This window comes from Triplophysa dalaica, chromosome 21 (assembly GCF_015846415.1).
Source record: "Triplophysa dalaica isolate WHDGS20190420 chromosome 21, ASM1584641v1, whole genome shotgun sequence".
NCBI lineage: Eukaryota > Metazoa > Chordata > Actinopteri > Cypriniformes > Nemacheilidae > Triplophysa > Triplophysa dalaica.
The window spans coordinates 4,182,763-4,208,134 of record NC_079562.1 but is presented as its reverse complement, the minus strand read 5'-3'; the positions used below and the strand labels follow the sequence as shown (position 1 = coordinate 4,208,134).

The following is a 25,372-nucleotide window of genomic DNA, read 5'->3' as shown; positions in this document are numbered from 1 at the left end:
TGTGTCAATCGATGTTTCCTTATTAAAATATGTAAAACTTTAGATCCGAAGAAAAGCTAGCCATGTATGTGCTTTCATAACTTCAGTCTTTTTCTCCCAGAATTATGTAACATCAGAAATTCCGAAGCGTTATGAACGCGTAGTGATGGAAAACACCCCTCTGTTGGACTCTCGAAGCATTCGGTGCACGTCTGGCTGGAAGAAGTTGAGCGGAGAGCTTGGAAGGATGCGGGGAAGATGGCGATGGATGTAAAAAACAGAGATGCGTTTTATTCAAGTCCCGACTACTGCAATATCTACAGTCCTCAGGCTGTAAATTACGGAGATGGCGGTCAGTATTTCCCTCACATTTCAGGTAAGATAGATCCGTTTTCGAAATGGTCAATGCGTTGGGCTGGAAGTGATGCAGTGCTGATTATTGGTGTTGCTCTAGGTGCAGTATCTTAAAATATGACTTTCAAGAATAATGCATTGTGTGTTTTTTTATTTATGATGGTAAATGTCGTTAGCCTAACAGGATATGTGCAGTAAAGGATCATAAAACATGTAATATTAAGGAAACACAGAACAAACATGCTTCTCTGTTTATGTTTTATAACTATATTTTATTGCCACTGTCCCCCAATTATACTGTTAGATAGCTGAACAGGTGTTTTTGCATTAGCTAGGTAAGAAATGCATGCAATCGTGTTTTTTTCCCTTTGAAAGTGCAATTTTTTTTTTATCCAGGTTAAATGGGATATATAAATGAGCGCCTTTTCACACCGAGAGATATAAGAGCCTGGATCACAGATGGGCCATGCAAGATCAGTGGTGTTTTTTAAGAACTACCCTAAACATCCCTATGGTGGAACAATCTAAAGTCCATGCTTTCAAGAATCACATCGGATACCTTGTTTTTTACTTGGCAGTGCCAATCGATTGTTACTTGATATAATATAAAATTGACCAGGCCACAGAACATACACCCTGAATTTAGAAATGCAGATTTGTATTTATTGCACTTAGTATTCATTCTATTCTGGCCACACCACGTTGGAGTGACCTAATAGCTTTCATTAAGACACTTAGTAAGTCAACAGCAGAACGAAATAAATCTCAATTACCAACGTCAATAAACGCTGCCTTAATAATTGTCCTTAAGCACAGGGAGCAGCCATGCGTGTAATGCATTTATTCTGCTCTCAATAATTGATGCTGTCAAAGAAAAACTGTACAATGCATCAACAGCTTAGAAGTGTTTTGCAGTGATGAGCGGGTGTAAAACAACCTGCAGCATCAAGTGATAGCCCTGGTTTACCTTCCCATGTAACCCAGACTACTTTGCATTATACATGCCCAATGCCAACAATCCTCACTAAATCTAAAAATGTGTGATGCCAGCCCTGATCAAACAGCAGGTGTTTGGATGGATGCTAAAAAAAGGTGGATTTAATCCGAATGGATAGAGAAGGTACAGTTTGTATCTCTGACCTTGCACTGGGACTATTTGGGTTCTTTAGACCTATTTCTAGGCTTGTATTCTCTGATGACAAAGATATATCAGGGATTTTTTCAGGCACTAGAGTCAGGATGAGAAGAGTGTGAAACGGTTTGGCATTGTTAATGCAAGTAACATTATAAATAATGTTGATCATAAAGATGCACTTTGAAAACATTGCTCTGTTTCAACTTATATTCGACTTGTGTGACTAGTGTACGTTTAAAGCAAGTCTACCTTACTATGTCAGAACAAGTGCGGATCACTTTAGATACATTAAAAAAACTTCACAGATCAATTGAAGGCCTAATCTATTAGTATTGGTTTGGGTATCTAAGGCATCCAAAAGGTGCCACTCCAATGATGACACTGTCCAGGCAACCGGAAACAAAACCATTTGGCGAATTCCTGTCTAATTTGGTCGACTGAATCATTGTTGTCATGATCCTGTCGGCATTGATACACTGGAAATATCACACAGCCATGAAACAGCTGACTGTCCAACCCTCATTCCTCAAGGGACGGATATGCTGGATCGCCAAACATGCCCCCAATTCAGTAGACAAGAGTCAGCTCGAATCACATCTATAGGAAACCCTGCTCCGAGAAGTTCCGAGATCGAGGAACTTTAATTATGAATTCATTGTTTTGCCCCATATTCTCTTTTTTATGTTTTCATGTTTACACAAAAATTCTGTCATTTGGTCTCCAGGTCCAGACCCCATTCTGAAGCCAAACCTTGGTTATATATGCCAGCCCTTCCAGGCTATGACCCCGACTCCAAACCTCCGACCACCACCCTTGATAATACCACCGGACCCACTGCGATTCCCTCACTGTACCCCTCTCGATTTAAAGCAGCCCCCTCACCTCCAGATGCCGCCCAGCCTGTCCATTCCGGCCCCCCCTGTCCCCAGCCCCAAACCCCAGGAGGAGGACGGTCAAATGTTGGGCGCTGATCAGGAAGCCACACTGGAAGAACTCTGCAAGCCTTTGTACTGTAAACTGTGTAACGTCACACTCAACTCTGCACAACAAGCCCAGGCCCATTATCAGGTAATCTGAACACCGTGATGTGGTCCACAAAGTAGTTTGCTGTTTATCATGAGAGCTACAGGTTTTAGTTTGCCGTAATTCCTCTTTTGTTTCGAATACAGGGGAAAAACCACAGTAAAAAGCTGCGGAATTTTTATGCTGGTAGTCAACAGCCGCCTCCCATTAGAATACCAGAGGTGGTAGAGCCTGTTTCCCAGCAAACCTCAGCTGCTCCACCCACAGATTCTGCAAATGTGAATGCCAATCAGGTACATTTAGGCTTCTGTCCTAATATGTTTATTTTTTCCTGACTGCACAAAAAGGACTGGGCACTGAGTTATATATATTCATATATATATTATATACAACTACTATTGTATATTAAACATTTACTATATTCTAATATTATTTTGATTTTGCTATTTATTTAGAGAGGGGTTTCTTTTCTTGCCTTTTCTACTTTCCTATTAAGTTTTGCTATCACGTGTGACATTCGATTATGAAAACAGTAGAGTTTGTAAAATGCATGAATTTGTATGTTCTGTTCATTAATTTTTATGAATCGAGACATAATCACTCAGAAATGTTTACAAAATTCAATTTACGTATTTGATAAGTTCTTTTCACATTGCATATTGTTTCAAAGTAGCTTTACAGAAAATGCACATTTCTATGCTACCAGACAAATCCTAAATAACGATAGGGGTGATATCAGAAGGTACAGTTGTAAGAAATTACAGTATTTCTTTTTGCAAAAAATGTATCAATTTTAAAGCAATGATAATGCAGCAACAGTTATTATGAATGTAAAAAATGTACAAACCTATTACACATGCTAGGTTTTATAAAATATTGAAATATTCCATTCAAATTACAGCGTAATTCATGAAATTGCATTGTATGTTTTAGCAGAAGAGACATAAAAAAGACACGAGAAATTGTATTACATTATAAAAAACATTTTGTTAACATACATAGTATTGTATCATCAAAGCTTTTTCATCTGTTTCAAGTGTAGTGTTGTTACTCTGCAGGCGTCCATTCACAGAGCCCTGGCTGATAGTAATCTGAGAATTTCCTGTGTGTACACCTTTCATAGGTCTGTTAGTTCTGGGGCTTTACTCTCATTGTTCTGTGTGCAGCCGCTCTTAAAAGGAGCGAGCAGAGTGATACTGGCAACGGAGAATGATTACTGTAAGCTCTGCGATGCTTCCTTCAGTTCTCCCGCCGTGGCCCAGGCCCACTACAAGGGCAAGAATCATGCCAAGAGACTGCGGCTGGCAGAGGCACAGCAGAACGCCACATCCTCGTGAGTCTGTCACACCCTCCCAGATAAACAGCACTTATACATGGAACGTCTTTTACGTTTGTGGGTAGTTTGTTTTTAATTAAAATTTGGAAATCAGGAGGTACGGGGATGTATTGTGATAAAAACGTATGTGCCCTTAAAGTGACAGTATCTCCCAAAAATGAAAATTCTTTCATCATGTACTCAACCTTATTTCATTCCAAACCTGAATGACTTTCTTTCCTTCTGCTGAACACAAAAGAAGATATTCTGAGGAAAGTTGGTAACCAAACAACATTGGCCCACTTTGACTTCCACTGTACGGACATTTCTCACAATATCTTCTTTTGTGTTCCACAGTTATATACAAGATTCAAATGCCATGAGGGTGAATAAAGGAGGACATCATTTAAATTGTTTTATTTGTTTGTGTAAAGAATAATTGAGAAGTTACATGTTTCATGCATATCATACCTAAAAAACCCATCTGTAGGCACTTCATAACATTAGGTCAAGCGTTGTTTCGCATGGAGGAACAGCGTTTTCCTGTGTGCTTTATCTTTAGCCTGTTTTTACAGTGATAAGTTGAGTGCAGGCACTCGTGATGACAAACCATGATGATTGGCTCGATATCTGAACAAACATCATGCCTATTGATATTGTTTATTTTTAGATATTAAAACATTCAGCTAAAATTATATGTTGGTAAATATTGCTTTAATGGTTGCATGTCAATTATTTAATGTCCTAGATTTCTACTATACTATGCAACAATGGTTTGCATAAAGTGATTCGATCGTTTTACACAACATGTTTTCCAGAGACTTGTCTGACACTCAGAGACGTCCCAGAAAAAATGGCGACGAGTATCGATTAATGAAGAACCGCAGGGCCCACATCAACCCTGCCATGCCAGGTACAGTGAATACACCTATCTAACACACTTTTTTTAGATTTTATATTCGTGTGCAGCCATCTTTAGTTCATGTCCGTACTTTTGACCCCAAAGCATCCAGCTGGTTCTTCTCCGTTGTAGTGCAAAACTTCTATTTGTAAAGCGTGCTTTGGCAGCAGAACGGCTGGCAGCTGTGTGTGTTAGTTTGCCAGCCTGTGCAAATGTAGCGCAGTGCGCTAGTCTCGCTAAATTCAGGCCGGACGCCAGGGCTTTGGTGTGTGTAAGCTGATACTCCACCCCACGTCAGTACGAGGTCACTGACGTCACCCACGAGATGGCAGATCTCGATCAGACGCATGGCCCTGTTGCCCCCACAGTCCTGCCCTCAGATACACCAACTCATACACAGTGTATAGCATTCCCTAGCCACACTCTCTTTCGCTTAAGAGATAATCTGCATATCATTTTATTGACATGAATATTAATGAATGTATTTTTACAAAGTTTAACTTCATGCAAATTAGCATCAACCAGCAAGTGTGAAGGATTGGATCAAATACAGTATTTTATTTACTTGATTTTGCATTACCTGTGCTCTTTCAGGTCCTTACTACAACCCACGACCGAGGCAGCGCATCCCACGAGACCTGGCGATGTGCGTCACCCCCAGTGGGCAGTTCTACTGCTCAATGTGTAACTCAGGTGCCAGCGAAGAAGCCGAGTTTCGTGTACACCTGGAGAGCAAACAACACAAAAGCAGAGTGTCGGAACAACGCTACCGAAGTGAGATGGAGAACCTGGGATATACTTAATGGAAAGATTATAGATTTTAAGGTTGTGATGAAATAATCTTGGCCACTTTTTGTTTAGACTGGAAGTCTGGAACAATTTTATAGTTAGAAGTATTCAATAATTCTATAAGCCATTTGTTAGTAAATACTTAGATAAGTGAATTTTATAAACACTGCAGAGTTGCACATTTTTAGTGTTAGGCTGAAAGGTGTTGTTATTGATAAGAGAAATCTACTAAACCAAGACTCCAAGAAAGAGGGAAAATGTGGTAATAGAAGGCAGCTTTATGTTTGAAAATCCTTAAAATCACAGATCTAGGATCAGTTGCCTATAGGTTTATAGTAATCTATTATTACCATAATGATGGTGAAGTCTTGTCCTAGATCCGCTTATAATAATTATATAATATAAAAGTACACAGAAACTCTAGTTTTTCTCATTTTTACTCTAGTTTGGACCGTTTTTATTGCTTCAAAAGGGATATAAAAATCTTAGACAAAAAAAGAAAATGAATGGAAGTCATTTTAAAAACATTTAGCAAAATCCTGCACTTTTTAGCAAATCTGTGTAACAGAAGAACAATTGTTTTTACATTTTTCTAAAGGTCAGATTTCCCTGCTGAAATTTGCCAATATCGTTTAAAATGTTTGAAATTTCTTTTAGAAAAATCCAAAATTGGAAGTATTTTACTGTAACTGTCTCAGGTTTCTGGACCCCACTGTTACTGTTTATTATTTATAATAATTTATTTGTTTTTATTGATTTACTGTACGTCCAGCAACTACAATTATTTGGAGAGCTGATATCTACTGCGCAGATCGTCCCGACTATATTTTGCATAGATTTGATGCCTCAAAAAACAAAAGGACAAATCAGGCAGCACTTCTGACCAAACATATGTGGAAGCCGTGTTCACTGAGCCGTAGACTCACTGTGTTTTTTGAGCCTGATGACTGGGCTGCGTGTTCCCTGAAGAATCCAGACGCAGGACTCCAGCCGTCCTGAGGTGTGCCTACTCGGTGTACTTTGAAAGCGATGACAATAGATTTAGCCAATCTGAATTTGCACACATTTCGTAGATGTAATAGCAAGATATAGTTTCAAATATGATTTGGTGTGTTCGGTCGTATATCTCATATTTGAAATCCTTATGCTTTAGTTAGTTAGGTGTTGTTTGTTATTTTAATCTTGGATTATTCCCAGGAAAGCGCTTCCCTTACAATAGGCAATGGAAAACATGGCTACTTTTAAAGTGGTGACTTTGGATCTCATATTAGGATGAAATCTTTGACTGCTAGAAATTCATTTCCACTTGGTCGAATGAAATAAACAAAGTTTATAGAAATATAAACTAAAAATGAAATATATATTTAATATTTTGCATTCCCAACAGAAAAAAATATGACCTTTATGCAGTCACGTAGAAGCATGGTGGAGAAAACTCTTAGTTTATATTTACATTAATGCATGCTTAAATGGCATTGACCACATTATAAAGAAACATAGTATTCGTTTTACCAATCCGTTCATTGTCATGTGACATGTTGCGATTGTAATTCTACCACTCTTCCCTTTTTGATTTAAAATGAGTTATGTGGTTTGTTCAACAAAACGCATGAAGTGATCGCTGCTTGTACATATTTTTATTTTTGAGGAAAAAAGGACAGTTGCACTTGAAGCAAAGGACAATTTCAGACGAAACTTTTGCACTTGCTACAGAACTGGAAAGGATTGTTGTAAAATGTTCATGACGAAACCCTATATATATTATTACGGAGATATTTACGTTCATTCAGATCAAATGTTTACAGTGGGAAATATCACAGAGGACTATGGAAGAGCTTGATGGACTAATGGACACTGATAGAGCTTTACCATAGCGGACTGTGCTGTGAACACATTTTACATATTCCTCGGAGCATAAAGCTTACTCAGCTGTGATTTTGCACATTTCAGGAGCTCTGTTTCGTTGCAGTTGTGGCTGTCGCTTTGCATATGTTTTATGCAGGAGGGACTTCCTGACCTATATATTGATACATGTTTTGCATAATCAAATACTGACTGTTTCAATCAAGTCCTTTTCTATAAATGAACATGTGGTGATGTGTTTTACATGTATATAAATCGATATCAATTGAAAAGATTTGCATTATAAACATGTTTATATGTTCATACGGCAAAGGAATGGATATATCAATAGTGTTATTCTTTTGATAGTATTGTTGTTGTTTGGTTTTATTACTTTTGTGGTTTTCATAAACGTTTAATTTGTAAATAGATTCAGGCAACAATAAATGATCAGTAATAAAAAGTTTGATCAAGACCGGACTCAAACCTGCCTGGTCCACGAAAGCACCACAGTTGTAAAAAGCTGTTCTCCTGTCTTCTAGTGGAAGTCGTTGTATACTTTTCCAGAGATTCACCAGTGGCAAGCCATATCCTGTTGTTAAAAGAGATCTGTATTTTGTGTGGGAAGGAAGTCAGGACTCTGCGGAAACAGACCTTCCCCAGGGACACCAGAAGGGACACCAAATGGACTAAACAATCAAAAGTTTTTTCCACTTGTATTTTATGGACTTGTATTTCACTAGTGTTTGTAAGGTTAATAGGCACATTTTATTTCGATTGCCGTCTACATAAAATCTTGATGTAGTGCCTGCCTTGTGAAGACATTTGTATAAAAAGCGATAAAAGGGTCTTCTAAATGTAAATGTTGAAGACACATTCTTATATAATGATTGCCTTAGGGATGTTCTGAACTGAAGTCTGTTATTTCATGTCTATCGAAGGTTTGAGTGCAATACAGATGACAATGATATTTATTTGACCTCCTGACCTCTTCTGTTACCTTGGAGACATATTCAATAGCGATTAATTCCTTGAATGTACAGAAAAAAATACTGGAAAGTACTGGAACCTTAGAAGGTAATATAACTGTATTCATGAAATATTTCATTAAAAACATTTCAATTTCTGTATTCCGTGTTTGAGATATAAATACAATTTGGGCCTATGGATGATTATCCATATTTTTGTTTAAAATAATAAATTATATATGAAACTTCTGCAATTAATTCACATTCCATTAGAAATTGGTTTTGTTTTTATATCTGTTTTTTACAAAATAATTGAGATTTAAAGTTTTCAAATCTGTTAATTTTGCATTTTGAGTTACAACTCTATTCTATTTGCATACTGATCAAATATATGATGTCAACATATATTCACAGATCCAAAGCCTTGACCTGAACTTAGCTTTTTTATGCAGTGCTGATATTTCCTTCAGGAAAGGCAACCAGTTGCTTTTCTCATCATCAAACAATTTCTTATGACCACTTCTCACCACAGCAGTTTGTTTCTCCCCTCAAATAATGACATTCTTCTTATGCAGTGTTATTCGTCTCCCGATCCAAAAGCCTGTGGGCACATTGAAATGAGTGAGATGCATTGTACGGGGCCAAGTCAACTGACAAACTTGTGTCAAGATATAAATGGTCTGCATGAGGCCCTCTGGGATAAATGACATACATAAACACACACAACGTCATCTCTGATTCTTATTTTCTTTTCTCGCCGGTTAATAACTTTTCTGTAACAGAAACAATCTATTTGTATTGTGCCAGTAAGCACCCATTCAGGAACTACAAAATTCACCCATCCGGTTTTTACACGGCTCCTTCATATAGGGGTCATAGTGAGTGTAGTCTATGACAGTTATCTGGGGCGAGAAAATGGACAGGTGGCCAGTCCATCGCAAATGCACATTCACACTCTCACTTACTAACATACTATTTATAATAAATCCAAGCCACATCAAGCTGTGTTTAGCCTATCCATGTTATAGGAGTTAGAGCCGTTGAAAAACAGAGTTGCGACACTCGAGTAGACGTCCTTTGAATGAATGGAATGCGGAAGTAACTCGTGTCAAAGAAGGCTCTATATCTACAAGTATCTATAAGCCCATTCATTTCACTGTTTCTCAAAACATTTGCTGCTAAGTTGATCAAATATATCCCAAGTTTCATCATTTTTTTAAGGAAGATTTTGGTTTTGTTTCATAATAATCAGGCCATGTTTCATAATATCTTGTTTAAATGTTAAACACACTGTAGTAATGGCGGTACTGTGTACATAACATACGCCCTGGGGTGTATTCCTGACAGCTGGTTATTTGACATACCCAGATACGTTTAAGGGTTAGTTAGCTGAAAACCTCAACTTTTGGTTCCAAAAACGGCTTTCAGGGTATGTAAGATACCATAGCAACTCACTCTCTTAAGACAACCTGTTCCAGAGAAGGTTATGTTCCAGGGTTAGTTCACTTTAAGGAAATGTTACTAAGCTATTGGGGTTGTCTGCGCATGTGTGCACTTTTGATGAGCATCAAATGGGCGTGGAAGTTATATTTCGTATAATATATTATAATTTTTCACCAGTAATACAGTTACATTTCCAATCTTACCCACCGCAATTTAGCTTTCACAACCAAAATTGTTATTAATTTATTGTTTGAATTTAAAAGTGAAATAATCTTTAAATAAAATAATGTAAGCTGTTATTGTTAAACTTTATGTATTTATGTTAAATACTGTATATACTTTAAATTAGGTTTATTAAAACATCTCCAAATATCACTGGATAAATATACTTCACAATTTCCAACAGTTAAAGGATGTTAATAGTAGTAAAATTATTTTAACTCCAGAGTAATTGCATATTATTATTCTTTTCCACTTATTGTGCAATATTGGATGCATTGGGCCAACGATATTTGTGGCCTAATGGTCAGAGATCCAGATTTAAAACTCAAAGGTTGCAAGTTCAATTCCCAGGCTGGCAGGTTTCCAAGGCTTTATTAGGTGACCTCCAATGGGATCACCATGCCATACTGTTCACATATTTAAAATATAATTTAATAACCATTTACATAAAAAAATACAAAAAAAACTTGTACTGTATTCCTTAAAAATGTCTTTCTGATCTTCAGCCTCCTTCTACAGTTTAGTATTGAAAGGTCTTTCTCAAAATAACAATTAGCCTTTCAGGATAGGCCGTTTCCACATCTTTTAACATTGGGAAAGCCATGGCATTTAAGCAAATAAAGTAAAAAATGTATATGTATTTGAGAGGGATATATAAAGGCTACATGATTGTCATATATGACTGGGCTTAACTCTACCTCTGTCATAGCAGACATTCATTCTCAGCTGCAAATTAATTATTATTTATAGTTTAGTTTAATTATGACCAATGTAGTATTTTCTACAATTAAAAGAGTCTCCATTCATATGACTACATAAGCAACTTTTGCAAATAAAGCTGATAAAAGGCAAAGGCAGTTTTCAGAAAAACAAATAAAAGTTTTTTAAGGAACATACTGAGAAGGAACAAAAAAGTGGTTTAATACTGCCTTCAAAATGACCAATGTGATCAAATTAACATACACGACAGAATTTTGGTAAAACACCATTGTAAACATGTTAAAATTAGTTACAAACGAATCTACACTTTATGTAACAAAGACAGCCATGATGAGTATATATTTTAAATATCATAGTATAAAAATAGAGCATATACTTAAAATATATTTTATTAAATAATTACTTTATAGCGTTTATAGGTGTATAAACACATAACCCAAGTAATTTAATTTCATGATTTTTATGCTGTTATGCTTTCTGGAATACACCCGTGCAGGAGCTGAAACTCAGGTCTGTCATGTGATGAGACTCGACAACAAAACATGTTGTCTTAAGACAGTTTACTGGAAATTTAGATACCAAACATCTGAGTCACTTTGCAGTGACAGGAATGCTTCCTTTTGCAAGAGAGAAATTTCCAATTGTCAACGAGCCAACCCTAAACTAAATATATGGAGATATACAATGGAATATACATCAATAATATGTTCAATCATACCTTTCCATACATTGGGACCAACTGCTTGTATTTGTCAATCTATTAAAATGAATCCACATATTGTAATATATTAGCAATATATTATTCTAAAAATATATTGTTATTTAATATATATATATTATTTAAAGTGGACCTGAATGATTTTCTTCACCCAAAACACCTGAAAGCAGATCAGTGGCGGTTTATTCTCTAAAGCAATATGCAAATGGTTATTACTGGATTTTGCAAATTATGAACGCCATGAAAGGATTTATACATAAACATAATGATCAAAGGTTTTGTAAAAGCAGATGAACAGCAGGCCTATTGTTGTCTGCAATCAATGCGTTACATACACAAGCACAAGACCTAACCGGAAGTTTAACTTTTACCCTTAAGTAGAGAAGTTGGTGAACCGTGTTTATGTCTCTCAGAACCGTCAAATGTATGAACAATTGTGATGCATAGAAAGCAGACATTGATGCAAGATAAACTCGTGCAATTAAGAATCTTAAAATGACGCTGTGGGGTGGTGGTGGGTTACTAAGCAAACGTGACCAAGCATGCCGAAATGGAGGATTTAAAGCCCCGGTCTATTACGTGGGGCTTCCTTATTGGTTGACCTGAATCAGCTGATAGCGGGTTTAACTGGCGCGGCCTAACAGAACTGACGCCATATCTTAATTTCTCACGTGCATAAAAATAACGTTTGCACCCTCTAGTGTACAAAAATCACAACGCAACTATCAAAAGGTTTTTATTTTATGCTTTATTAAATCAATGCCATTAGAACAAGAGGTATTACATATTCCAATCATATAAACAATCGCTATCAGATAGAAAAAAATAAAAATAAAAATAAACAGAATTACATAAATTTCAATGTTTTCATAGCATTACATGTTTTCAGTGCTTTTTTGTGTTTAGTTTTTTTCCAAGAGATCTACATACAATTTGAAGTCATTAATAAAATGTGAAATCTTTGGTTTACATTGCGCCAACTTTTTCTTATGTTTATGTAATTTCCCTAATAGAACAAACAAATGTATAATATGTTGTTGTTTACAGTTCAAATTTTCATTTTCTGTACATCAAATTTTTATTATACATTCCAGTTTTCTGTTAATATAGAGTTCAATATCTTTCCAAAATAATCTTGAGTAAATACAATGAAAAAAAAGATGCAAAATAGTTTCACTTTCTTGACCACACAATTCACGGGTATATACAATATTAAGCTTAAATCTTTCCAAAACATGCTTAGTAGGATAAATTCTATGAAGAGTTTTGTAAGACACTTCATTAATTTTGTTATTGACTTATTCGGCAGTTTCCAAGCTTTCACCCAAGAGATAAATAAAGAAGACCAAAAAAATGTTGCTGCAGGTAAAGAAACAGAACAAAGAGCGTTCCTTATAATCTTATTACTACATTTTGTCTTAAAACATCAACATTTTCAATGTATTTTATTCTCAACCATTTTACTGAATTGAGAGTTTTTAGCCAACACTCCTTAAATGTTTGTCATCATAGCAGGGGAGCACATCCTGACACCTGAGAAAGTTCACTAAGAAACCTTACACACGTAGGAAATTTATCACACACAGCATGTGACTATCAGGCACAGTGTTATCTATCAGTGTTATCTATCTATGACTATCAGTGTTCTTTGTTATTTAAATGCAATGCCCGATTCGTCCACAAGAGAGCTGTATTGTTCCATTGAGTTCAGCTGTTAAGAGTGATATGGTGGTTTTTATTAGAGATTAGTGATGTGTGTTGTTTAGTCTGTTCATTTCTGTGTGTTGGAGAATCCCAGTCTGAATGATACTCATTGATTCAGAGATATTATTATTTTTAATTTGCTTAAGCACCAAATGAGGAACATGTTTAGAATCAAATAATGAGCAGGAGGTGATATATCCAGAGGGGAATTTGATAAAATCGGTGCTATTATTTTTGATCACTTATACATACGGCCTTCAGTGCAATTCAAATATGACAACAAATAAAAGCACCACAAATGCTTTATTTAGATACGACATGGCAACACACAAAAGGTTTAATATTTTCAAGACACCAGAAATCCTGGACATCAGCCAATGATGTAACACAGTGTACAGATTACATTTCAATTACTTATCTATGATTGTTGAAATATAGTGTGTTGTGAGGTTTACTACTGATGCACCATATTGATGAATTTGCAGCCCCAAACAATCCTAATAATACAATAATTTATATTTTACAAATGTTCAAGATCTCTTTCAAATTTACAGTGCGCTTGTTTGAGGCAACACTCAATATTTTTCTGATCGGAGGGAATTGCAAATAAAATTTGACAAAATCCAACACAGCATTGTATGATTCTTTACCACATCTGATTTTTAGAAGATGGAAAGTTGAAATGGACATTAAATAGTGACTGAAAGCTGTTTATTGTCTTAAATACAAACACCAAGATTATGATTTCCACATTTGTATTGTAAAAACAGCTTACATACTTGAAATACATAATGTATATACACAAGTATGTGTGCATGTAGTTTTAAAATATATTCGTATACTGTATTCATTGTTGAAAAGTGTACAGTTCAGTACAATTACTCTAAATTCTAAATTGACAAAAATTATATAAAAACACCCGAATGAGCCACTATCAGTATTTCTTTAAAAATAACACTTGAATTTATAATCAGTCTGATTTTAATGTCAATTGAATTTAAAACCTTAAAAAGTGTAAATAAATTCTCTGTCGTACGTAGACACACACACACACACTTGCACACATTTTGTCACCCTTCCCTCAAAATAACAGAGAGATATCGGTTAAATATCATGGAAGCAGCAAATAACATACCTATACATTACACCCATATGTATGATGTACACTTGCATTTATGTACAGTATATACATATATGCATATTACGTACAGGTGTAAGAGCCATAACACTCACTTTTCTAAACTCCGTAAGTGGCACAAAGATCTCACAGGCTCCACACACTGTATACACCCAGTTAACATCCCAGATAAAACTCCACAAACTTTCAGAATATCCGAGCATAACATGATTAGGCGACTGTTTGTAGAAGGCAGAGTTGAAATGGCAAAGTCAGGGTCGGATCAGAGTATGTAGTAAGAGAGGCGTGGCTGAAGGTCAGAGGTGAGGTGGGACTGTCTGCAAGGCGTCATCTGCTGTACGATGTACATTAACATTCTAAGATAAAAACAGATATAGACAAACTCTTTATATTGACAATACTTTTCAAATTTGTTCTGCAACACATAAAAAGCTGGGTTGCTTTTAAATCTCTTGTGCAATATAAATGTTAGTAAAAAAGCTTTAAATTGAATTTATTTAAAATGTAAAATAGTACCTCGATAAAATAAAAAAATTGAACGGGGCAAAGGTCACAGGACAGAAGATGATGTAAAAGGTGAGAAATGTTTTTCAAATATAATACATGATCACTTAATATGTCCTATTGCTGACCTTTGACAAAGTTGAACTAAACCCAGGCTAATGTCCTTTTAATAATCTTTAAACCTGTCATATCATGTTATTGTAATTCAGCAAATTACGCAATGTTATGTGACAATAATAATTCAGTGTCTATCTTGTAGAATTATGGGTAAGTATAAGGAGACACTATTCAAATACAAATATATTTTATTAGCATCGCAAATAAACATGACAGTAGAGATTTTCCTCTTTCTAGGCTAACAGAAGAGGTTGGTTTTGTTTCATAACATTTTCAGTTTTTCAGAGGTAAAATGTATCATGTTTAAAAAAAATCTAAAATATTTCTTGTCAGAAATACTGCTTAGTTTTTGTATTCCAGTCACACACAAATGATTTATAATTAATTTTAAGACAACGCTGTAAAATGAATTGTTAACATCCAGAGGTATCAGATCTGCTCGACCTGGTCACCCAGCCTGCTTAAATTATAAACGCTTGTACACTACTAATAAATAACAGATTGTGACATAATGAGACTGGAGTGACTGGTATTTTGTTCATAGCAGCAATTACATTCATGTGCAACATGCAAAACATTTTAGTGTATGTTTGTAATAAAGTGCAAATTAAACTGTTCATTTTAACACCATTATAAAAGCCAGGGCTTATTCACATAATGGATGATCAGACACGAAAGTTAATTCCATGCACAACTATCACATATAACAGTGTTGATCACCTCAAAGTAATTCGCTACACTTTAAAACAAAAAAAGCATTTCCTGAAACATTGAAGTGTCAGAAAATGCAGTAAATCTAGAGAGTCTGTTCTTTTAAGTGGGAATGATACGAATGCTTTGTACATCAATATGAACAGGAACAGAGAGGGAGAAAAACAGGTGTCATTGATGATTTGGCACGGTTAACAAAGCCTCTTCTGCCAGCCGTGACACATCTACGTTCTGTTTGAAGCAAACACAGGAAGTGATGTCATACAGATGAGTGGGTGGGTTGGAACGCAACCATGCAAACACAATAGTGTAACTTTAATCAGTTCACCCACGGCTCGCAATATAGCAACAATGAACTAATATGAACCCATGTCACATTCAAACAACTGAGGTCATGTCATGGGAACATTCGTCAATGAGCCCATCCAACCTACACCAATCATATGATAGTGATTATAAGATAACACGAGTCTCAAGGGTCCACAAAACTATGATTGTGATAACAAGTGTCTTACCGTTGGTCTTTCTCTGTGTGTATTCACGGCTTCCACTTTCAAACAGACTGACTCCACTTTACAACCTGAAGACACAAACCGTTTACATCACTTAAAATCTGATGCCTCGTAAGTAAATAAATAAGTAACACATTATTATTTTAGTAGGCAATGTCTCACCGTAGGCCACTGGTGTTAACTTTAAAACTGTATGAAGAGAGCATTTCAGGTAAGGAAGTTCCTCTGTAGAGACAACATTAACAAATAGAAAATTACTCATAGAATTAACTGCAATTAAATTGGATTAATCATGCAAAATAACTAGTATTAGATCGTCTGGCTAGCGGTTAGTAATATAATAATTACTTGTATTAAATTAGAACACTTTTTGATTCTTTGCGGACATCTACTGGAAGTTTGGGCAACAGTGCTTGTCATCTGCTAAAACCGTCTATAGGCAGTACAAAGTATATACTATGCAGTATGCTAGTATAGTGAACAGTTTTGATCTTAGTTACTGTTGTCACGGTTGTCTTATTTAATGTTCAGGTGGTCACCTGCGGGTTTGTCCAGAAAGTATGCCAGCAGACATCTCATGACAGCTTGATGACAGATAACCAGTATGTTTTCCTGACGCTCCAACTCCATGATGACAGGTTCTAACCGCTGGACCAAGTCTTCATAGGACTGTGTAGAGAAAGAGCAGGATGAGAACATTGAACTCATTACACTATGATCAGTAAGACTTGAAGTGGGTGGGGTTGTAATCAAACATGGCGTAATGTGGCTCAGATATTGATCTGATATGCGATACAAAGGTCATCTATACATGGAACCCCATTTACAGCGATGATATAACCTAATCTCACAAATCTAATCACAGGTGATAAGGATCTTTTATCTAATAGAACAGGGTGGTGCCCTGACGCTGTCCGAGTAAACAGGCTTAAAAAATTTGATCTAAATGAGAGCTGCTTGCTTTGAGGCTTAATGTCTGTTCGGGCTCAGGTTAATGAGGTGCGAGGTGTTCAGTTCGGAACAAAACAGCTCACAAAAAACAAAACATCAATGCACCCCTTTGGGAACAACGTGAACGCTCTAGAAAACAGCCTAACAGATTTGTTTACTTTGTTTGGGTGCATTTAGCCGGAGGCTAATCCTGATAATAATGGTTACCGGAGAGGGAAGCAACATGCAACACTTCCTATATAGAACAAACTCTGTTAGCTGAAATACATTCCATACATTTATAAACCATTTTTTTAACTCACCTCTCCTTTGGGATAGCGATAGCGATATTTGTCTTGGTCGCGTAATGCAAATTCCTGAGGATATTTCTGTTGTATCTCTTCATACATGAGCTCCTCACATACACCCTAAGCAAACACAAACATCCAGGTGAAGACAAATATATCAGATGTTCCTGAAGTCAATGGTTGGATAACTTCACTAACAAGTTTTTTTTCTTGTGTTCAGACTTACAGCATCTATCTCATTGAGAGCTTTCCATTGTTCGTATGGCACACCCACACCTTCTGCCGTCTGAATGGTCCTCTTCATCTGACTCGTCCACACTTTCAAATCACGGATATTCTGCGACTTGATAAACTGGCCCAAAGACTTAGCAAACTGAGTGAAAGACAAGCAGACTGTTTTTAGATCTACAATACATTCACCCTACACATAATATCAGGATTTTATTTTAGAAAGTGTTGACCATAATTCTATTGAAAAATAATTGTGCGTATTGTAAATGGAACTTCATAATGTCACCTCCTTTCCCCTTGCCGAAAGTCCTGAATCACCTCCGATTCGACCTCTGACGTTCAGGTCACTCTCACCGTGCCGGCACAAGTAGATGGAGCGTGGCGTGATGTGGATGTTCATGAGGTAGTACACTATTCGGCTCTGTATGTGGTCCTGGACCCGGTTCACAAGGTACCGCCGACCGACATCAATGATCTTAATGAAGGAGAGATCCCTGAATTTCCCCAAAACACAAAAGTGATGCAGAAGAGAGTTAAACATGCTTTGAATCGCAGGAATACCCAGAATGTATGTTAAAAGATATGCCGCCTACCTGTCCAGCTCTTCATCCAACGGCTCATAAGAGTTCTCATAACATTTAATTCTCTTCATGAAGTCTGCGACAGCCTCTTCTGTGTTACAGTGTGTGTAGTCTGGACTGCCCAGCTTCACTTGCTACACATCAAGGAAACAAAAACAGTTCTTGTTAGAAAGACTGAAACGTTGAAAATGCGGATGAAGATATTCTGAAATTCCGATCCTCACCACAATGTTCTCAGCAATAACATCTGGGTCTTCACACACAGACTCAACGAAGAAAACCTGAGAATGTAAAAACATGGCTGTTGAAGATGCACATGTTAAAAAACACAGGAGAGCGACAAAAGCCGCTGATAAATAAGACACCTTAAAACCATTCTGCTCTGCAAATCTGAAGATCGTCTCTCTACGTTCTCGTGTTGTGTTCGTGGCATCAAACACCTGAATTTTTTTAAAGCAAAAAGTGGAAAATGCAACAGATTAAAAGAAATGGTAGTAAGGTAAAGTCAGAGAGGCATCTCCTGCCTGACTTTCTTTTTGCTCACAGAATCTATGGTTGTAAAAGATAATTATGGGATTTCAATAACACACGTCTCTGATATTTGTCATGTAATAGGAACATTTTATATGGGGTATAAAAAAACACTTAAACCACCATTAAAGTAGCAGATGTACTAGATGGCCTATAAGCAAGCTGACTTTATTTACCCATGTGACGTTTTTTTATTGTATTTCCTGTCATTTGTGCTCAAATTATGTTCTTCTTACCGCCACCTGCCCGCCTTCGTCTGTGAGGTACTGCCTTACATCATTGAGAGCTGTCAATGCACATTGTCTAGAAAGAAATAAAAAGGTTTATGAGTTTTAAATGATATTTAAAGCGACTGGCTTACATCCAGAAAACCTTTTTTGCATAGTCAATGAATAACGCACATTTGCAAAAATCTCAAAAATACATTTTGACTGAGTAATGTTCAAATAAGAGTTTACAACAAAATGTTATATTATTATAATTTAATATTATCTACTATCTAACAAAAGCGATCAATGAAAAACACGTGAACATGAATCTCTGATCACAACTCCAGTCTTACTTCCTGATTTTAAGGCCTTCTTCATTGTCTGGCCGAAAGAACTCGAAAGATTTGTAGATCTTCACACATTCACGTCTGTACTGCCCAACATTAAACTCTGTGAAAGCAAAGCAGAAAGACAAACCAACCTGAGGGTCAACAAAGCCGCTATATTCAACACAAAATCTGATAGAATATTATCATATAATTCTACCTTTTGTTGGAACATCAATCCAGTTGAGGTAGCGTGTCAGTTTTTTGGAGATGTAGGTCTTGCCTCTGGCTGGTAGACCAACAGTTACTATGAGAGTGGGGCAGTTGGTCATACATACTGAAAAATAAAATAAAAACAATGTTCAACAATAACAATCTTCCCAAAAATACTAGCTGACCTTCACCTGTCAGTCACTATCATCATACCTTGTAACAAAGCAGAGAGAACCAGCAGATTTTTTTATTGCCTTAATAAAATCAGTGATGTGTCATTGTAATACAGAGGTCAGTTCAGTATCGCCACATGTCAAATTGCATGACATCATCATACCAACAGTACTGCCACTCAAAACGACAAGTTGTTTTTTAATTTCCCTGTCAATCTGCCAATTTAAATGGCCTACAATTAAAAACAACATGAAATCAAAACATAGCAAACATGTTTTGGTGTATTGATTTTACCAAAGCTTACTGCAAATTGTATTTTATATGGTATATATGGTCTATATACTTCAAGTGTAGTCATACTGTAGTTACTGTGGTAAAACCACAAAACATGATCAAAGAAATTACAAATGTCCCATGATTTGAGCGTGCAAAGAAAACAAAAATAAAGCAAAGAATAATAAAAATAAATATCAAATAAAATCACAAATAACCGTTTAACATTACATTAAATTAACATTTTAAATAAGCTTCTTAAACCGAATTAAAAATCAAACACATCTATATTTGTTTCACCCCATCATTAAAATACTCAAAATACAAAACTCGAGCATTTAAACTATTGCATCATAAAGCCTCATGAACCCGCATCTCAGTCCAGCATCATTGCGCCTCTCATCCTCGTACGTACCCTTCCTCTGTTTAGTGCTTCTCGGGAGGCCGTTTTTGCAGGAGGGCACCCAAATTTTCTTTAACGGGTTCTGGGTAAGCTCTCGGGGTCGATTATTGCCGCATTGCTCGCTGCTATTCTCTATTAAACTCATTTTATTGTTCAATCATTCGACTCGGTTTAGCGTCTCTTAACCTACTAGCAGTCGCGCGCACTAAACACAGCAGGCGAGGAGGAGCCTCATGAGACTATGGAGGAAGGCCGTAACGACACAAAAAGATGCGCATTCAGTCAGATTACCGTAATAACAGAAAAAGCGGTTCGAGTGAAGGCAACTTTACCGCAGTGACACGAAAACAAGTGCAGTGTTACTTTACCGTAAAGTTCTGTTTATGTCAAACTGTTAAAAAGGATCGGGCGGGAGCTATTACTAACTGGTCAGGTATAACTAGTTCTAATTTAATTCTATTTTCTATTTATTTATTTTTATTTAAATTTAAACGCAGAAAGTTGATCGTTTTTAGGTGTATATTCTAGTGCCCATTCCAAAAAAGGCATTCCAGTCACGTGGTACCTGTTACTTTACTCCTTATTTCATTGTTTTTACTTTAGATTCCATTACTTTGTTTGTCTAATATTATCATTTGATTTATTACTGAGGAAAATTTGTGTTTGTTTGTCACTTATCGTTCTTTGAAAAGAAATAACAGCGTTCTTGAATGAACGAATCGGCTGTCTGTGTCCTAAGGCGCCCCCTAGAGGCACCTCTTTGCAACCTGTAAAAAGTATTACCAGTTATGAATCGGAACGCGCCTTCTTATAGTATTTTATAAGTAGTTTTTGGTTCTAAAGCTGCATGATAAGGTTTTATCCTATTTTAACGTTATCATGTACAATTCAGTGAATTTCGATTGTAAATCAGTAATGCGTAAAACAGCATTTGTAAAAGATGGCATGTTGGAACTTGATTGATCTGGTCTGTTTAGATTTGGCACTTGAGAATCACCAGTCTACCTCGTTTAACTTGTTTGCCCAACAAGAGGAAGATTAAATGTATGCATGTGATAAGGGCAGTTACATTTCAAGCAAAAGAACGAAATTAGGTCAAAGTTCACATTCACAAAAAGCTGTATAAATCGTTTTGATCAAAGTAATGATTCGTAAACGTATGCTCTTTATAATAATATGAAGGTACTACTTGACTTTTCTAACAATTTGTGTCACGTGAGGTACAAATAAACGAGATATACCTCACTATTTGCTTTTCCAAAAACATGACCGTGATCCTACTATACACAAATGCTCCACTAGATGGCGATACATTCTCATGACTGCAGACCTCTGTGGGTTGTGGGTAAAGCATTTGACTTAATAGGTGTGTACAGTTTGATAACATTGGCAACATTTTATCTTTACATGAACAGTTTCTGTGGTATTTAATCTCAAATGGGTTCGTATATTCGAAGTTAGATAACAGGTGAGGTCAATAGAACTGGGTGCAAACCCCATGCTGGATTCATTCAGTAAACAGTGTCCTGTATATCAATTATGTGTCCACTTATTTCATGTGATTCAACGTAAATATCACCTTAAAAAATAGTCCTTGGGGAGATACACATATTGATGCTATCATCCTCTCCTTCACAATCCAATGATTTGCCTGATACTATTTATAGGTTCAAGAAAAACGTCACTAAAGCACTACAATACCCAGCAAATGTATCACAATTCAGTATTCGTGTATGAATTATAATGTGCATTGAATTACATTTTGATGTCTTAATGTGTAAAAGCAATAGATTTAAATATATTCATCATTTATCAACCTTCCTGTATACTAACAAGCCCCGTTCCACAGACAAGTCTTAAAGCTTGTCCCAGACTAAAATAAATGTGACCTGTCTTATCTGAATATAACTTGCCCAGAAATATCTTAAAATATATAAGTGCCATTGTTTTGTCTCCAGATGCACACCGGTAATGTATTCTTCTAGGCATTTTTATAAAAGCGACATGAATATCTTAATATAACTAAGGCATAGTTCTGGCTTAAGCGAAGCTGCGTCTGTGAAACCGGCCTTTATCTACCAGATGCTGTCCTACCTCCACCTCCAGATTTCCCTACTTGTTTAACATAGCAGCTATCAACAAATACAGTCTCTCAGATTAGTGTAATCTGCCATTAATGTGTTGTGCTATTCAACTGGCTTTAGATTGTTTATGTTCTTGTTGTGACGACAGTAAACTATCTGTGTTTGAATAAACTGATAGTTAATGTATGATTCTTGTGTGGAACGCATCCCCATCCAATCACAAATTGTTATCCAATACTACACCGAACCTGAAATTTAACAGACATGAAATTTAACAGACAAATCCAAATGACTATGTACATATGCAACAGCATTAATGTTGATTTTATCATAGTCCATTCAATAACTTTAAAGATAATACAATAAGCACGAGTTTTACTGGGTCATAGTATTCTATTTTTAACACATGTCAAGCCTCCATGCCAATACTCTAACAAACATGGCCATGGTTTGACCTCAGCTCCCTCACATAACCAGTGCACAGCATGAATGACATACAGCACTATTAATACATTATACGATTCACAAAGCAATATACTTTACAATAAATCTCACAGGCACATTAAACGTCAATGCAATTCGATGCATGCATCACATTACGCAAACACTGCCCGCGTATCTCATTCATTCAAAAGCATTAGACAGAACACATCATTTTTGTCATTCTACACAAAATGTATGGCTTGCAGATTAAATGTAACCATGTGTAAATTTAGGAACACAAATGAGATACACATGTAACAATGCAGCTCAAATAAACGTCTCGAGGACACTCTGAACTCATACACACGCGCCTACGTGACAGACTCTTGTTTACTTCTACCTCGCTCACACAATACCAGATGCTTCCGCAAAAAAACATCCAAACTCTAAAGAAAAATCCCATCCTTACCCCTCTTATCCGCAATCTGCACGTTTTTGGACCTGCCAGCGCCCCTCATCGTCCGGGATTTGTGTGTTAGTGCTTTATTTTGATGCGCGAGCGGCGGGGTGTAAAAGCAGAAGTATGTAAAAACGCGAGCGCACACGCCCACTGATTGACATGGAGCGCAGCCAATCGCACGGAGGGAGACACAAAGCGACACGCCCCATTTCATTAGAGGAATTAGGGGAAAGTTTCTGTTGATACTGTTGCGCAGTGTTATGTCATATTTAAAACAGACTATTGAGTTAGTCAATTTGACTATTTTGTAAAAAGATAAAATGTAAGAATAAAATAAATTCGACAGACTTTTATTACAAATACCGTTGTGAAAAAAATCTAAATACCTTTATGTAATGTTTTATTTGGATGGGGGGTTTTGGTGATTATTTCAATAGCATTTAATTGGGTCTGTTGGTTTCAGTCCCACCCATAACATTTGACACTATTGTCCATTAAAACCAATACAGTTCCCATCCTAACTATTAAATTCTTTAACATTTCTGTTAAGGTTTCTATTTTTGTCAGCAGGGTACACACTCACATTATCATTCTGCATGTTTGAACAAATCGATATGCAAAAATTATATTTGTATTCCTTTTTAAATGATTTCAAAAAATCTTAAAATAATATTGCATATATACAGTATATACATATATAAAGAAATACTGTGTCTGATCACTGTAAATTGTCATTTATTTATGTGGAATTGTTTATATATGGATAGACCCTCACAATCTCATTTACAAAGGCCTACATGTTTCACAGGCATTTTAATTACACGCTGTCTCTCATGAGACATCCCCTACATTAAGACCAGCTTGACCTGCTTGATGCAGAAACGGTTCCACATTGAAAAACATTTTTGGCCTGTATGATGGAACACGTTGGACACGTAGACACTCATGACGTAGGAATAGTCACAGTATAACATTTGCTGGGATTAAAGGCCAAGCGAAGCCACGGGTTACAAAAGTTTGCTAGCTAATAATAATCAATCGTTTGCCAAACATCATGAATTTCATGACCAGCGTGGGGTGTAATAGAATATCATGACCTTTCTGATTCTTTCTGGAACATTACTTATAAAGGCCATCGTGATTAGTGACCCTGTCTCACTGTTGCCTTCTTCAGATGTCTTTCGTCTCGCTCTCTTGTCTGGGTTCGTTCATGGTAGTTGTTTTTTTGTGAAACACTCACAGCTGAAGGAACTTGAACAAGAATAGAGGCAATAATTAAATAATTAACATCATAGTCTAGTATTTCACACACCCCAAAGTCTTTGCATTAACAAAATTTCAAATTACGTAATATCTGAAAACAAATGATGGTAAAGCTTTCCTGAGATCTAAGTGCAGTTCTCTTGAGATGACCTTGAACACTCTCATTTTGTGGGAATGTATACACTATTTCAAACGGGCAGTAATCTTTTTTTGTGTCCAAATACTCAATATATTAAAAATAAAAACAATTTCGACAACATTTTAAACATTTGTTATTGTAACACATACATAATACATTTTCCAGCCATTCTGATGTACTTGCTCGTCCTGGTGTACTGTTGCAAAACTGTGTTATTACCATAATTACAGTTTTCACCCGCAAACACAACATGCTGACTTGTTCCTCAAATCTTCCTCAAATCTGAGGCAAGATATAGTTTCATAGGAGCTCAGACGGAAACTGGGGGAAAGTTCACCGTGAAGTGGTCATCTAAATTTGTGAACTAGAAAGTGGCCTGCTAAGACCGTCAGGCACACTGATGTTGGCTTGGCACCAAAGCACCGCCTGTCAAATCCTATTTATAAACCACAGTAACTGACTACAATGAAAGTTGTCCTAATCACAGGCTGTCCTCTGTCACACAAACAAGACATCGCCCAACGCCCATTTAAAAAAATAATCAGAGAACATCTTCCACACAGCCGGAAAACAGGACAGATTTACTGTAAGAACGGTCGCAAAACCTGTCAGGAGAAAAAAACCCGTATTTCATCATATCAAGCTGAATGTGTCATCTGCTGATCCAAGTGCTTGCAAACAAAATCATAAAGAATTCCAGAATGTTAGAGATCAAATACACTGATCTGT

At 36.4% G+C, this 25,372-nt stretch overlaps 2 protein-coding genes across 4 annotated transcripts; one reads left to right on the top strand and one right to left on the bottom strand.

Annotated features, from left to right (window-relative positions):
- Window positions 1–205: 205 nt before the first annotated feature.
- On the top strand, window positions 206–8,468 carry zmat3 (zinc finger, matrin-type 3). Its single transcript, XM_056734161.1, has 6 exons — window positions 206–355; window positions 2,193–2,536; window positions 2,638–2,784; window positions 3,658–3,824; window positions 4,625–4,719; window positions 5,302–8,468. The coding sequence occupies exons 1-6, from the start codon at window positions 238–240 to the stop codon at window positions 5,508–5,510; spliced, it is 1,080 nt and encodes a 359-aa protein (XP_056590139.1). The 5' UTR covers window positions 206–237; the 3' UTR covers window positions 5,511–8,468.
- A 4,929-nt stretch (window positions 8,469–13,397) lies between these two features.
- pfkfb4a (6-phosphofructo-2-kinase/fructose-2,6-biphosphatase 4a) lies at window positions 13,398–23,378 on the bottom strand. Of its 3 annotated transcripts, none has more exons than XM_056734777.1 (14): window positions 23,251–23,378; window positions 19,432–19,548; window positions 19,239–19,335; window positions 18,913–18,979; window positions 18,511–18,585; window positions 18,370–18,426; window positions 18,158–18,279; window positions 17,851–18,058; window positions 17,560–17,706; window positions 17,349–17,453; window positions 16,635–16,764; window positions 16,258–16,320; window positions 16,099–16,163; window positions 13,398–14,607 (listed from the first exon to the last, which is right to left on the bottom strand). In XM_056734777.1, the coding sequence occupies exons 1-14, from the start codon at window positions 23,297–23,299 to the stop codon at window positions 14,548–14,550; spliced, it is 1,362 nt and encodes a 453-aa protein (XP_056590755.1). In that variant the 5' UTR covers window positions 23,300–23,378; the 3' UTR covers window positions 13,398–14,547. The 3 variants fall into 3 exon arrangements, with proteins under 3 accessions (XP_056590755.1, XP_056590754.1, XP_056590753.1); XM_056734776.1 differs by lacking the exon at window positions 23,251–23,378 and adding an exon at window positions 20,287–20,692; XM_056734775.1 differs by lacking the exons at window positions 13,398–14,607; window positions 23,251–23,378 and adding exons at window positions 15,043–15,814; window positions 20,287–20,693.
- Between the last annotated feature and the right edge of the window lie 1,994 nt (window positions 23,379–25,372).

Coding starts and splice junctions, on each gene's coding strand:
- zmat3 (XM_056734161.1), top strand. CDS start 238: ATGGCGATGGATGTAAAAAACAGAGATGCGTTTTATTCAAGTCCCGAC. Junction 2,537..2,637: donor AAGCCCAGGCCCATTATCAG/GTAATCTGAACA, acceptor TTTCGAATACAG/GGGAAAAACCACAGTAAAAA. Junction 3,825..4,624: donor CAGCAGAACGCCACATCCTC/GTGAGTCTGTCA, acceptor CATGTTTTCCAG/AGACTTGTCTGACACTCAGA.
- pfkfb4a (XM_056734775.1), bottom strand. CDS start 20,419: ATGAGTTTAATAGAGAATAGCAGCGAGCAATGCGGCAATAATCGACCC. Junction 19,549..20,286: donor AAGCACTAAACAGAGGAAGG/GTACGTACGAGG, acceptor TTTATTTTTCAG/TATGTATGACCAACTGCCCC. Junction 16,765..17,348: donor ATCGCTATCCCAAAGGAGAG/GTGAGTTAAAAA, acceptor TTCTCTACACAG/TCCTATGAAGACTTGGTCCA.